This window comes from Punica granatum, chromosome 8 (assembly GCF_007655135.1).
Source record: "Punica granatum isolate Tunisia-2019 chromosome 8, ASM765513v2, whole genome shotgun sequence".
In the NCBI taxonomy this organism is placed as follows: Eukaryota; Viridiplantae; Streptophyta; class Magnoliopsida; order Myrtales; family Lythraceae; genus Punica; species Punica granatum.
The window spans coordinates 9,796,783-9,810,442 of record NC_045134.1 but is presented as its reverse complement, the minus strand read 5'-3'; the positions used below and the strand labels follow the sequence as shown (position 1 = coordinate 9,810,442).

The 13,660-nt window shown below is 43.1% G+C and overlaps 1 protein-coding gene across 2 annotated transcripts; it reads left to right on the top strand.

Moving 5' to 3' along the window:
* The first annotated feature begins 1,691 nt into the window (after positions 1-1,691).
* On the top strand, positions 1,692-8,768 carry LOC116187658 (auxin response factor 19-like). Of its 2 annotated transcripts, none has more exons than XM_031516524.1 (14): positions 1,692-2,625; positions 2,776-2,900; positions 3,165-3,263; positions 3,354-3,410; positions 3,513-3,668; positions 3,767-3,851; positions 4,139-4,229; positions 4,704-4,868; positions 4,990-5,112; positions 5,292-5,367; positions 5,457-5,595; positions 5,742-7,612; positions 7,892-8,082; positions 8,302-8,463. In XM_031516524.1, exons 1-14 carry the CDS (start codon positions 2,559-2,561, stop codon positions 8,315-8,317), a joined length of 3,261 nt encoding a protein of 1,086 aa, XP_031372384.1. In that variant the 5' UTR covers positions 1,692-2,558; the 3' UTR covers positions 8,318-8,463. The 2 variants fall into 2 exon arrangements, with proteins under 2 accessions (XP_031372384.1, XP_031372383.1); XM_031516523.1 differs by having other exon boundaries at positions 1,695-2,625; positions 8,256-8,768.
* The last annotated feature ends 4,892 nt before the right edge of the window (positions 8,769-13,660 follow it).

The following is a 13,660-nucleotide window of genomic DNA, read 5'->3' as shown; positions in this document are numbered from 1 at the left end:
ATTCTAGCCCACAATCTCAACCAAGTTCCGGGGATGACGGGCTAAAATTTGGATGGAAACAAAACGTTGGGCATTTTTTAGATTATTATTTGTAAAAGATGGATTAGATTTAAGACAATCTATATAATGTGATCTTCCTATGTAATATATTAATTTGGCCCCATAAATGTGCCATGTCGGATTTTCTATTAATTTTGTATAAAAAATTGATGATGCACTAGAAACAAAATTAAAATGAAACGTTAGATATTCCATATTAAATTTTAAAGGATGGTTTAGATTTTAAAAAATGTTAGTCGTTGTGATATATTGAGTACATATACACACATATAAATATACGCCATATTATCATACACCATATTATCATTTATATTTAGATGTTTCTATCATTTGATGATGATTAATTTCATAATTACGATATATTAATAGTCCAATATTGAAATCCAATTCGACTTATACTTTATTTTTATATTATCTAGTTTGATCGATTCCACACATTGGGTCATGAAACCAACTCGAAGATATATTTACATAGTCGTTGGAAAAGATGGGCCTACTCTACATTCTTGCACAAGGGATCTAATTTGGAATAATTAAGGAAATGGAAGAGCTAAACTGGGGAGGCTCAGCTATACATATATATATATATATTATATAGTTTTTTTTGAATATATATAATTTTTTAGTGATCTTATCTCATCACGTAACATGAGGAAATATCAATCAAATTGTATAAAACTAAGGAGTTAATGCTAATCAGTCGAATAATTACCATAATTACTCTTCATTAAAAAATCATATTGGTTCTTTCTCACCATGTTAATATGAGATAACTATATGATGATGATCATGTATTGCGACAGAAAATTGGTGGTCAAGATTACGCATGATTTAGAGATGTGCCATATTTTCTACATCGTGGGGTACTAGTGGAGGTGGTAGGTGATTGTGTTTTAATAAATGGAAAAAAAATTACTTACTTGTAAAAATTATAAATTGCGTGGATATCACCCAATCATGATATGTAATGATTTACATATTTTTACTTCTTAAACGATAACAAGTAAAATAATAGTAAAAAAATCAAAATCCGCAATATGACAGTCAGTTCCAACTCAGTCTTCTTTTATTGGGCTAAGCTCGATATTAGAGGGTAGAACAAGGTATATGACAAGATATATGACATGTATTCACTTTTACCATACAGTAATCAAAATTACATTTAGTCGGCACACGATATCTATTATTGAGAACATCATCATCCATATCACTGATGCCGAAGTTGTAGAGGATCGTGATCGAGATTATCCACATCGACATATGTTTTGTAATTTTGGTTGTTACGATAGATAAACCCTCAAGCTTAGGAAGTGAATTTTGATTATGATTAAAGGGAGGGTGCACTTTGTATTTTGGTTAAAGTTTTGAGCGTATGCAAATAAACACGTGGTCATGAAAAAAATTATACACAGTAATTAACCCTGGTTAAGATTTAAGAAGGCCAATTACTCCACAGGTCAACCCAAGTAAAAATACAAAAAGAAAAAAAGAAAAAAAAGAAAAAGAAAATAGGGAAGAGAGAGAAAGAGGGGATAGCTTAAGCAAAGGAAAAGCCTTAGCCCAGCTAGGAGTGCCATTTTCAAGAATGGATGGATAGAGAGAGAGAGAGAGTGAGGAGGGAAGACATAAAGGGAACAGATAGAGATAGAAAGAGAAAGGCAATTTTCTTTTATAACTCCTTTAATTTTTATTATTTTAAATTCTAATTATTGTGAATTTTCTGCAGTCATATACATATAGGTATATGTATATACATAGATATCTGTTTAGTTTATTACAATTCTAGAGAGAGAAAGAGGGGGACAAGCATTGGGAAAGAGGAGGGGGTGAAGAAGAAAGAAAGAGGAAGAGGAAGGAGAAGGAGAAGCAGAGGGAGGGGAGAGAGAGAAAATGTCTGGGAAGTGAAGGGGAAGGTAGGGGGCAAAGCTTCAGCATTTGGTCTCTTGACAAGAACCTCAAAAACATTCTACATTCAACCCCGAACCTTCACCAGTTTCCTGCCCCTTGTCGGCTCCTTTTCCGGCGACTTTTGTCGACTCAACCCCACCAGACCACTCTCGACGGAGCTCCCCGCCGGAAAGTCTCGATACCTTCCCCCACCTGTTGACTTCGCCTCCGGCGAATTCTCTTCCGATTTTATATTTTGATTTTTCCTTTTTTCCTTTTCTTGCCCTGCCCCTTTTCCTCTCAGCTGTCCCTTTCCCGGAATTTCTTTTGGGTCCTTCCTCTTGTTTGATCTTGGAGGGTGATCTGAGGGCGGACGACGAGCCCTCCTGGCCCTTCGTTCGGAATTGTTCATTTGTGGAAATAACGAGGAAAGATACTTTTTCACCAGCTGGGGAAGTATTACAGAAGACTTTCCAGTATCTCACTTCCTGCCTACTCTCGCCGGAGATATTGTCGGGGCGCCGGATGTTGATCGGAGAATGAAGAGCTAGCTGGTCAGGTCCCAGCTGCCCAAGATCAGTCCCCCCCGGGAAGTCCGCCGGAGACAAGCCATGAAGACCCCGCCCACCGGTGCCGGAGCTGCCCCGGCCGCAACTGCCGCTCCTAATCCCTGCGAAGGTCTCACTTTCGCTCTGTCTCTGTTCGTCGGAAATGGAATCTCTTTATTTTTCTGCGGCGGTCGTTTTTACTGTTGCTTTCCCGGAAAAGAAACGCCTTTCTGACCCGAGGCTAACTATCTGACGAATGGTTGCGTGACACGTGGCGCAGGTGTTGGGGCGGAGAAGAAGAGCGTGATAAACCCGGAGCTATGGCAGGCCTGCGCCGGGCCTCTGGTCAACCTCCCGCCGGCCGGCACTCAAGTCGTCTACTTCCCTCAAGGTCACAGCGAGCAGGTCCTCCACCCTCCCCCCCTCTTTCCTGCCCTTTTCCTTTGATTTATGGTTGTAATTGCATCATACGAATCTGTTGTTCTTGTGTTTAAGATGGTTTTGTAGTAATCGGAAAGTCTCGTCATTCGACAATACTATTTGCTCCTGTGGGTATCAGAACTTATCAATGATGAAACTCGATGTGTTTCGGGGTTTTTTTTGGGCTATCTATTCGTACCATTGGGCGGATAGTACTTGACAGTTGAAGGATGGGTTCTCTTGATTCAGGTTGCGGCATCTATGAAGAAGGTCGTGGATGCTCAAATCCCGAACTACCCGAACCTCCCCTCGAAGCTCCTCTGTAGTCTCCACAGCGTTACCCTGCATGTAAACTCGTGCTTCGGCTGGCAAACTTGTAGTTTTTCAGTTTATGTGATTTTGGACTAATTGCGTTGGTTTTGTTTTTCCATGTTCTAGGCAGACCCAGACACCGATGAAGTATTTGCTAAGATGATTCTTCGGCCTGTTTCTTCAGTAAGAATCTTTAATAGTCTGATTCTCGATAACTGTCTTCATAATCTGAGGTAAACCTGGTGGTGCAAATGGAACTGAATGTTGCAGTAAATGCTTATGCAGTTTGACAAGGAGGCGCTTTTGAGATCGGATCTTGCCCTCAAGACTGGCAAGCCGCAGCCTGAATTTTTCTGTAAAACGCTGACAGCAAGTGATACAAGTACTCATGGAGGTTTCTCTGTGCCCCGTCGTGCAGCTGAGAAGATCTTTCCAACTCTTGTAAGAAGTCTACTGATTGAATGGGACGAAATTTATAAAAAAAATAAAAAATAAAAAAGGAAAAAGTCACTCGAGCCTAATTATGTAACCATATTCAGGACTTCTCTATGCAACCGCCTGCTCAAGAGCTCATGGCCAGAGACTTGCATGACAATGTGTGGACATTTCGCCACATTTATCGTGGTATGATCGCTTGGTGCCATTTCAGCTCAATTGCAACTTCTAGTGTAATTTGTATTGAGTATCCTGCTTTTCTAAGGGAAAATTGCATTTCAGTTTTTTTACTCTTTTTTTTAAAAAAAAAAACTCAGAAAAGAAATGACAAGTTCCTTCTTTCATCCAGAAAAGGCATTTTGTTATCCAAAATCTTTCGTATTTCATAAGATAATGGAAGATGGAAAATTACCCAATTTTCCCAATCTATTTAAAGGTGGTTGTGTAAATCGTCCTTCACTTATTCAATTTCGCAGGGCAACCCAAACGACACTTACTTACCACTGGATGGAGCCTATTTGTAAGTGGGAAAAGACTATTTGCAGGCGATTCTGTCCTATTCATTAGGTAAAAGCCGTTAGCTTGCACACGTTCGCCAATCTGTGATTTCCCGTGAAATTATTCTGAAGCCTTCTACTGTGCTGCTCTCTATGCAAATACTTGCATAGCATTTGATAACGAAGTTAAGTTTGATTTAATTTAATTTAGTTTGATTTGAGGAGATGAAAATAAAAGTAATTAGAAAAAGTATGTGAGAGAATTTGAAAAAGAAGATAAAAAATGGTAATGATTGTGTTGTTGAATTGAGGAAAAAATGTTGAAATTGAGGATAAGTGTTTAATAGTTGAGAGAATTTAGTATTAAAAAATTAATTGTAATAATAGATAATAAAACGTATGAGAGAGAATTTGGAAAAAAAGAAGATAAAAAAGTAAAGATTGCGTTGTTGAATTGAGGAAAAAGTGAACTTTTCTTTTATTTTCCTAGCAAGAATTATCCTTTTGCTCAAACTTTTGTCATTGATATACTTTTACCGTGCAGGGATGAGAAGCAGCAGCTTCTCTTGGGCATTAGAAGGGCTAACAGGCAACCCACCAATTTATCCTCATCGGTTTTGTCTAGTGATAGCATGCATATTGGTATCTTAGCAGCTGCAGCCCATGCTGCTGCCAACAACAGCCCATTCACTGTGTTCTATAACCCAAGGTCAATATTTTCCGTTTCCATGTTTGAGAATTATTATGCCCTGTAACATGCAGGATTCAGCTTAGCTTTCACATTTAGTATACCGTGCTTTCACTAATTGTTTCTTGGATAATTCGTGCAGGGCAAGCCCATCGGAGTTCGTTATTCCTTTAGCCAAGTACTACAAGGCAGTTTATGGTAATCAAATATCGCTGGGGATGCGATTTAGGATGATGTTTGAAACTGAAGATTCGGGCACACGGAGGTAAAATTTGTTTCTCTGGCAGACCAATATAAGAAACTACATCATCTCTTCTTGAAATTCTTTCAACTGCTAAACTTTTCTCCAAATTTTCCTTTTTGGTGGATTTTCCCCGTTACATCAGGCCATCATGGTTATTATCGAAGATCATTATAATTGAAAGGTCATCTCTGTTTCTGCAGGTATATGGGCACCATCACAGGAATCAGTGATCTTGATTCAGTGAGATGGAAGAATTCCCAGTGGCGTAATCTTCAGGTACTGTTTTCAGATCAGTTACTAATATATCAGTGTTCTTATCTTATTCATGTCAAGTCCCCTTTAACTGATTATGTATCAACGAATAGGTTGGGTGGGATGAGTCGACTACAGGGGAAAAACGAACTCGGGTCTCTGTCTGGGAAATTGAGCCTGTGACTGCTCCATTTTTCATCTGTCCCACTCCATTCTTTAGATCAAAACGACCGAGACAACCTGGGATGCCTGGTAAGAGCAATATGGAAATTTTCTAGCCAGAGAGGTATACCGTATATATGTTCTTTGAGGAGAGAACTGAAGATTGTGATAATTGTTACCGGTTCTTAAACTTTGATTTTTCACTGACAATTTAAAGTCTCCTATCACTTTTTCAGATGATGAATTCTCAGATTTAGACAGCCTGTTCAAGAGGACAATGCCTTGGCTTGGGGATGATATGGGCATAAAGGACCCACAATCTCTCCCTGGCCTAAGTCTGATGCAGATGCAGTGGATGAACATGCAACAGAATTCCTCCCTCGCGAACTCGATGCAACCAGGTTACCTGAACTCCTTACCAGGGTCTGTTCTTCAAAACCTTGCTGGAACAGATCTTTCCCGACAATTGGGGTTTTCGGCTCCACAGATTGCTTCACCTAACAACTTACAGTTCAATGCCACAAGACTGCCCCAACAAGCACCACAGCAGCAGCAGCAGCAGCAGCAGCTTGATCAGCTTGGAAAGATCCCATCGACATTGAGCTCGCTAAGTTCTGTCGTGCAACCTCAGCAACAAATGGGAGAAATATTGCAGATTACACAACAAACAAGGCAAAATTTGATCAATCAGGCTCCCCAGCTTCTTCAGCCTCAGAATTTGGTCCAACCTAGTTCTACTATTCTTCAGCAGCCGCCTTCAATTCAAAATCAACAGTTTAGGAATCCTCCTCAAAACTTGCAACAGCAGCCACAACAGTCGAGTATGATGAGTCAGAGTCAACAACAGAATTTGACTCCTCTGCAGTTGCCGGATCAACTGAACCCGCAGTTGCAACAAATGGCGGACAACCAGATTCAGATTCAGATGCTGCAGAAGCTTCAGCAGCAGCAGCAGTCAATTTTGGCCCAACAATCAGCAATGCAGCAACAGACGACACAGCTAAACCAATTACCAGATCAAAGACAGCTTTTAGAGGTCTCCCATAGCTTCAGTAAAACAGTGGGCCCGGGACAGATGCTAGAACAACTGCCTCAAACAGCAACCTCAAACTTGCTGTCTCAATCTAACTTGATGCCCCAGCAGCAGATGACCAAGAATAACTCTAGCAGTCAAATGACTGTTAATGTGCGGTTCGCTAACCCGCCTCAGCAGCCTAAACTTCCGCAAGAGCAAGCTTCCCTGCTGCCCGAAGTTCAAATGAACACTGGACTTCCGCCCACTTCGACCATGAATCATAATTTGGTGCCTGGGGGCAGTATGTTGGGAGCAGGTCCGGGACCCTCTGTAATAACTGATGATGCCCCGTCATGTTCCACCTCGCCCTCTGCAGGGAATGGTCCCTCCTCTTTTGTCCAACCGATCATGAACAATAGTAGGGTCCACCGAAGTGGGTCGATGGGTGAGGACATGGCCCAGTCGAATCCCTCATTCCTCAGTCCAAATACCCTAGGGTCAATGATCAAGGATTCACAGCCCAAATGTGAGGTCAAGCCCTCGCTGAACATCTCCAAGACCCAGAATAACGGGTTCTTCAATCCTCAGGCTTACCTAAATGGAGGAACGACCCAAACTGATTACTTGGATACATCATCTTCGACAACCTCGGTCTGTCTCTCTCAGAATGACGTGCACTTACAGCAGAATAACAATACTCCGCCCTCTTACCAGCAGCAGGGGATGATGTTCCGAGACACGAATCATGATGGAGAAGTTCAAGGCGATATGAGGGGTAGCGTCAGTGTCCCATTCAATTCTAACATTGATGGGCACCTTGGGATTCCTATGAGTTCGGACCCATTGTTAGGGAAAGGAATGGGGGGGTTAGGAAAGGATTTCACGAATGACCTCCCTTCTGCTGGCATTCTTCCCGAGTATGACAACTCAAAAGATCCCCAGCAGCTATCTTCCTCAATGGTTTCCCAGTCATTTGGGGTTCATGATGTGGCATTCAATTCAATAGACCCCACCATAAACGATAGCACATTCTTGAGCAGGGGCACCTGGGCACCGCCACCACAATATCAGCGAATGAGGACGTACACTAAGGCATGACTTCTTCACTCAGCTAATTTTCCTCTGCATTTCATTCATGCTCATAGACTTACTGCATGGCATATGCATGTATGGTTGAATTGCTAGTAATATTTATTGCACTACTGCATATCTATATAGGAGCAGAGATAATCTGACTATGGAAGATATTCGCTGCACCTTCACTGGAATATCTGATATAAAGAATAAAGCATAACTGGCAAATTGTTGGGGTATGCTTATGCTAAAATACTTATCACTTATCTGTGCTAACTTTCTTGATGACTTGTGAAGGTTTATAAGCGAGGAGCCGTGGGGAGATCGATTGATATCACACGGTATTCGGGCTACGATGAGCTCAAACAGGACCTAGCTCGACGGTTTGGTATAGAGGGACAACTGGAGGAAGGACAGAGGATCGGGTGGAAACTCGTGTACGTTGATCACGAGAATGACGTGTTGCTAGTTGGAGATGACCCTTGGGAGTAAGTTTTATCATCCTCAGTGATTCATATTTCATTTTCGCTAGAAATCATCAATAATCCATCAAATATATTTTCAACTACTAACAGTTTCTCTAGAACGTTAAAACACTCTGGCTTGAGGACTCTCTTTCACAGTTCAGTTTGCTTAACGTGTTTTAACATTATGTTCTGAGGGAGTTTGTGAACTGCGTCCGCTGCATCAAAATCCTTTCCCCTCAGGAAGTGCAGCAGATGAGCTTGGACGGAGATTTCCGGAACGGTCTCCTCCCTAATCAAGCATGCAGTAGCTCCGATGGTGGGAACGCCTAGGAGGGACCCAGAGAGATGCCCGAAGCCATTTTCAGGGGCTGGTTTCTTGCTGCATAACGCTCAAGAAGTCGAGGTTGGAGCTCACACAAAACTGAGCTTGGGTTAGTGGATAGTGAGAAGTTATAGTTTCGGGGACTTGTCGATATTCCATAGTCAGGTTTTAGATGAGTTGTTAATTTGTATTCGCTCATAGTTAGAGTTAATTAATTTATCCCACCTTTCAGGTGGATGTAGATTTGCTAGAATGTAAAAGCGCGAGGTTGATTCGGTGCAAGTCTTGAATTTTGTATAGAAGGATATGGCAGTTGATGATCAACTCCTTGGAAGTTACGCTGTTCTGGAAGAAGAAAAGCTTCGGCCTCGGGATTTTTTTCCTATCTGCCCCTCATCTTTTGTAGCAATTATTTCTCCGTAAATTTAAAAAATCCGAAACATTATTCATCTGGCAATAGAGTCGAACATGGGACGCCCTTATGGACTGTACTATGAGCTTGTAAAATGGTGGTTCAGTCGAGATATCGCTGACAGTGTAAGGCTACGCAGCAAGGACTGTTCTCTGCATTCAGGACCACGGGTCCCAAGTGGTGAAAGCCAGGATGAATCAAGTTCCCATGGAACTGTATTTTTCCGTCTTCACCGATGTCAGTGAAGGACCCAACAGCCATTGTCGAAGCCCAGCCAAGGGTTCGGCCTTACACTATGATCAGATAAGCCTCAGCCATGACCACGAACCTTTGCCAGAGGATTTATCGGACCCTCTCTCACAGCTTCAGACTGCTGGTTGGCTTCTTCAGTAAGCAATGGTTGAGGAGCGCAGAGAATTTGCAATCTCAAGTGTGGATGTAGTCTGACGTCGAGAGACTTGATCAAACAAGTCGTTAGTTGGTAACAGAGACTCAATGGAACAATACTCACAGAAGTCAGCAACAAAGGCAGTTTATGTAGTTACTTAGCAATCCTTAAGGGAGAATTGCAATCCTTACATCAGAACAGTTACGGTAGAAGGGGATGAGAATTCAGAGAAGAAGGGGATGAGAATACAGAGAGAAAACCAGGAGATGAGGATAAGGAATATAGCTTAACAGATTGATACCCCTCACTACCATTCACCCCCCTTATTATAACGGCTCACTCCCTACCCGTATATGCCAGCACATCCATCTCTAACTAACACAAGCCCCAGATGAAATCATCAGACCCTCTAGAACGTATCCTATGCATTTTGCTGACCACCACCTTCATCTCTGTTGGCACTTGCTCCCTCATTCACAACAATACCTCCATCTCGAGATTGAACCTTGTCCACAAGGTTCCAAGCAGGAAAGTTTTGTAGTACGGAGGACTTATCTTCCTAGGTGGCAGCCTCATCATCTAGGTCTACCCACTTGATTAAGCACTGCTCAACAACACTGCCAGCTCTTTTAATGAACCAAGTGGCAAGAATTGTCTCCGGTCGTAATTGGAATGAGCCTGTTGAATCCACCAACTGTAACGAAGTGACTTGCTGATCCGGATTTCCTATGCATTTCTTGAGCATCGAGACATGGAACACCGGGTGGATTCGAGCTGCCTCTGGTAAAGCCAACTTATAAGCCACTTCACCTATTCGTTTTAGCACCTGAAAGGGTCCAAAATAGCGTCTTCCAATCTTATGATAGTGCTGTAGACGTACTGACCTTTGGCGATAAGGTTTCAGTTTCACATAAACCCAATCACTTTCTTGAAAATGCACCTCGCGTCTTGTGCGATTAGCTATCTCCTTCATTATGAGCCAAGCCTTAGCCAAATTCTGCTTAAGTAAAGTGAGTACCTCATCTCGACTTAGCAGTTGTTGCTCCACAAGTTCATTAGAGCTGTTTCCTTTAACGTAGCGTGCCACCGTGGGGGGCTCTCGCCCGTATAGAACCTGAAAAGGAGTAATTCCAGCAGATGTTTGGAAGGAAGTGTTGTACCAATACTCTGCCCATGGAAGCATTTGCACCCAGTGATGTGGAGAATCAGCCAGGAAACAACGAAGATACATTTCCAGGCATTTATTGAGTGCCTCCGTTTGTCCATCGGTTTGCGGGTGGTAGGCGGTGCTGAAAGCTAACGTGGTGCCCTGGAGCCGATTAATCTCTTGCCAAAATGAGTGCATGAACTTTTGGTCTCTGTCAGTGATGATCACCCGAGGTACTCCATGCAAGCGAATGATATTATTGACGAAAACCTTAGCAACTTGATGACTCGTAATGTGAGCTGGTAAAGCAATGAAATGCCCGTATTTTGATAACCGATCGACGACTGTCAGGCAACCCTGTAATAAAATCCATGGAGATTTCTTCAAATACCATCTCCGGAATAGGAAGAGGTTGAAGCAAACCCGTTGGACGCTGGAATGTATCTTTCATTTGTTGACAGATTTGACAAGTGACAACAAACTGTTGAACATCCTTGCGCATATGCTTCCAAGAAAAATTAGAGGATAACCGGTGGAAGGTCTGTGCCACTCCTGCATGCCCTCCTATGGGCGAAGAGTGAAATTCTTGTAGGAGTGTGAGACGGAGAGGCGAATCCGAAGGAATCACCAATCTACCACGAAAGAACAACAATCCCTCCTTAAATTCATATCCTGGCAAGGAGTAGAGGTCAGTTTGCAATTTTTGTTGCAATTCTAACAATTCAGAGTGTTGTCCGTTAACTTTGCGTAACTCATCGGCTAAGGCGAACTTCCGAGTAGAGAGAGATAGCAAAGTAGCAGCTGGCACTTGGGACAAGGCATCTGCAGCTGAATTTTGCTTGCCAGGACGATATACTATATTGTATTCATTCCCAACAAGCTTGTTAAGCCATTTCTGTTAATTAGGAGTTTGTATTACTTGATCCTGTAGATTCTTCAAGGATTGCTGGTTTGTAATGATAGTAAATCTGCGCCCCAAGAGATATTGTCGCCATTTACTTACAGCTTGTGTGATGGCATACATTTCCCGGTGATAAGTAGAAGCGTTCTGCATTCGCGGGCACAATTTCTGACTGAAATAAGCCACGAGATGGCCCTCCTGGGATAACACTGCTCCAATTCCAATGCTGGAAGCATCAATTTCAACCTGAAAGTCTTTAGAGAAATCGGGTAGTGCCAATACCGGGGTGGAATTGAGCTTTTGTTTCAATGTGTCGAAGGCTTCCTGCGTCACCGAATTCCAACAAAAGGCGTCCTTGAGCAACAGATCCGTTAGAGGACCAGAAACATGCGCATACTGTCTAATAAATCTCCTGTAGTAACCCGCTAACCCCAAAAAGCTATGTACTCCCTTGACATTTTGCGGTTGAGGCCACTGTTGAATAGTGGTAATTTTGTCCGAGTCAACAGCCAGACCTTGTTTGGAGATAACATGTCCCAAATAACCCACTTGTGATTGACCAAATAAACACTTGGATTGCTTGACGACAAGGTGGTCATCCCTTGACAATCGCAACACCAGTCGTACGTGATCCAAATGAGTCGTCCAAGTAGGGCTATAAACTAGTATATAATCGAAAAATACCAGAACAAATCGGCGCAAATAAGGCCGAAAGACCTCATTCATAAGAGCTTGGAAAGACAAAGGAGCATTAGAGAGGCCGAAAGGCATTACCAGGAACTCGTAATGTCCGTCGTGAGTGCGAAAAGCTGTCTTCTCCACATCCTCTGCTTTAATTCGTATCTGGTGATATCCGGCCAACAAGTCCAGCTTGGAGAAGTAATGGGCACCATGGAGTTCGTCGAACAACTCATCGATAGATGGGATGGGAAAACAATCCCTAACCGTGATAGCATTGAGGGCCTTGTAATCAACACAAAAGCGCCAAGTTCCATCCTTCTTACGGACGAGCAGGACGGGAGAAGAAAAGGGGCTGGTACTGGGTCGAATGATGCCTTCTTTAAGCATCTCGGCAACCAGTCTTTCCATTTCCTGCTTTTGGAAGTGTGGGTACCGATAGGGCTTTACATTCACCGGGCCCGAGTTAGGCAGCAAGGGAATCGAATGATCATGGTTTCTTGAGAGTGGTAATCCATGTGGCTTAGCGAAGACATCCAAGAAAGAAGTCAACATTGCCGAGAGGTCGGGGGGGTACTCTGGAGTGGATGCCACCCTTGCCGTTAATAACTCCATATGAAAAAACGAAGCAATAGAGTCAGTATGCTTCACGCGCTTCAGACATTGTAGTTGGACAGGTTGAATGGCCGGTGCAGAGTCACCTTCCCAACAGATACGTTTCCCTTGAAAATCGAATTCTAGGTGCCGATTTGAATAATCCGTGAGAATCGGACCCAGGGTAGCCAACCAAGAAACGCCCAAAACCATATCAGACCCATGTAATTGAAGAACATAGAAATCAAGTGGGAGTTTGCAGCCCTGAATTGAAAGGGGGTACACTTTGGATAATGCCTTCACATAACAAGCGTTCTTCGCTTCCTACTAACACTGAAAATGTAGGGGACCCGAGCTTGCACGAAATTGTGCGTACTACCCCCATCTACGAGGACTTGAACTGGTGTGCCATGAACGTGGCCAGTAAATCGTAGAGTCGTAGGGGAAATACTCCCAGTTAGGGCATGATATGAAATAGCCGACTGTGATTGCACTTCCTGTACCTGCAGCCCCTCAGCCAAGGCAGAATCACTGGGAGTGTCCGAAGCAAGGTCACTGTGTTGTCCAGTGTCCTCCTCGAAGAGAAATAATTTTGGTCGAGCTGCACATTTGTGATTGAATATACTTTTCATCACAGTAGAAACAAAGGCCCTTCACGCGCCGTTGTTGGGCTTCCGCGTAACTCAGCCGCTTCACTGGTTGTTTCCCAGGGAGCGTTGTCGGAGAAGTTGGCGTTGAACCCACTGAGCTGGGTGGAGGAGATAGTGGCGGGAGCAGCGGAGGACTGCGACCTAGCGAAGGTCGAACAAATCCCTTCTCAAGAGTAATGCATTGCTCATGTAGATGGGCCAAAGTGATGGCATCCTCCAGTGTAGTGGGCCTATGGACCAAGACTGTTGTCTTAATATCTAATAGCAAGCCCGAAATAAAGCAATGGAGCAGAAACTGAGTGAGTAACGCCATAGTTTCATTGGAAATCGCTTCAAAGCCGGCCTGGTACTCAGTGACAGTGGTATGCTGGCGAAGTTTAGCCAGTCGACCTTCTGGAGCTTCAAAATCGTTCTCACGGAATCGTTTAACGAGAATCTCAGCAAGATACGGCCAATCAACCAGCTGTTTGTTACGAAACATCCATTGATACCACTCAAGAGCGGCAC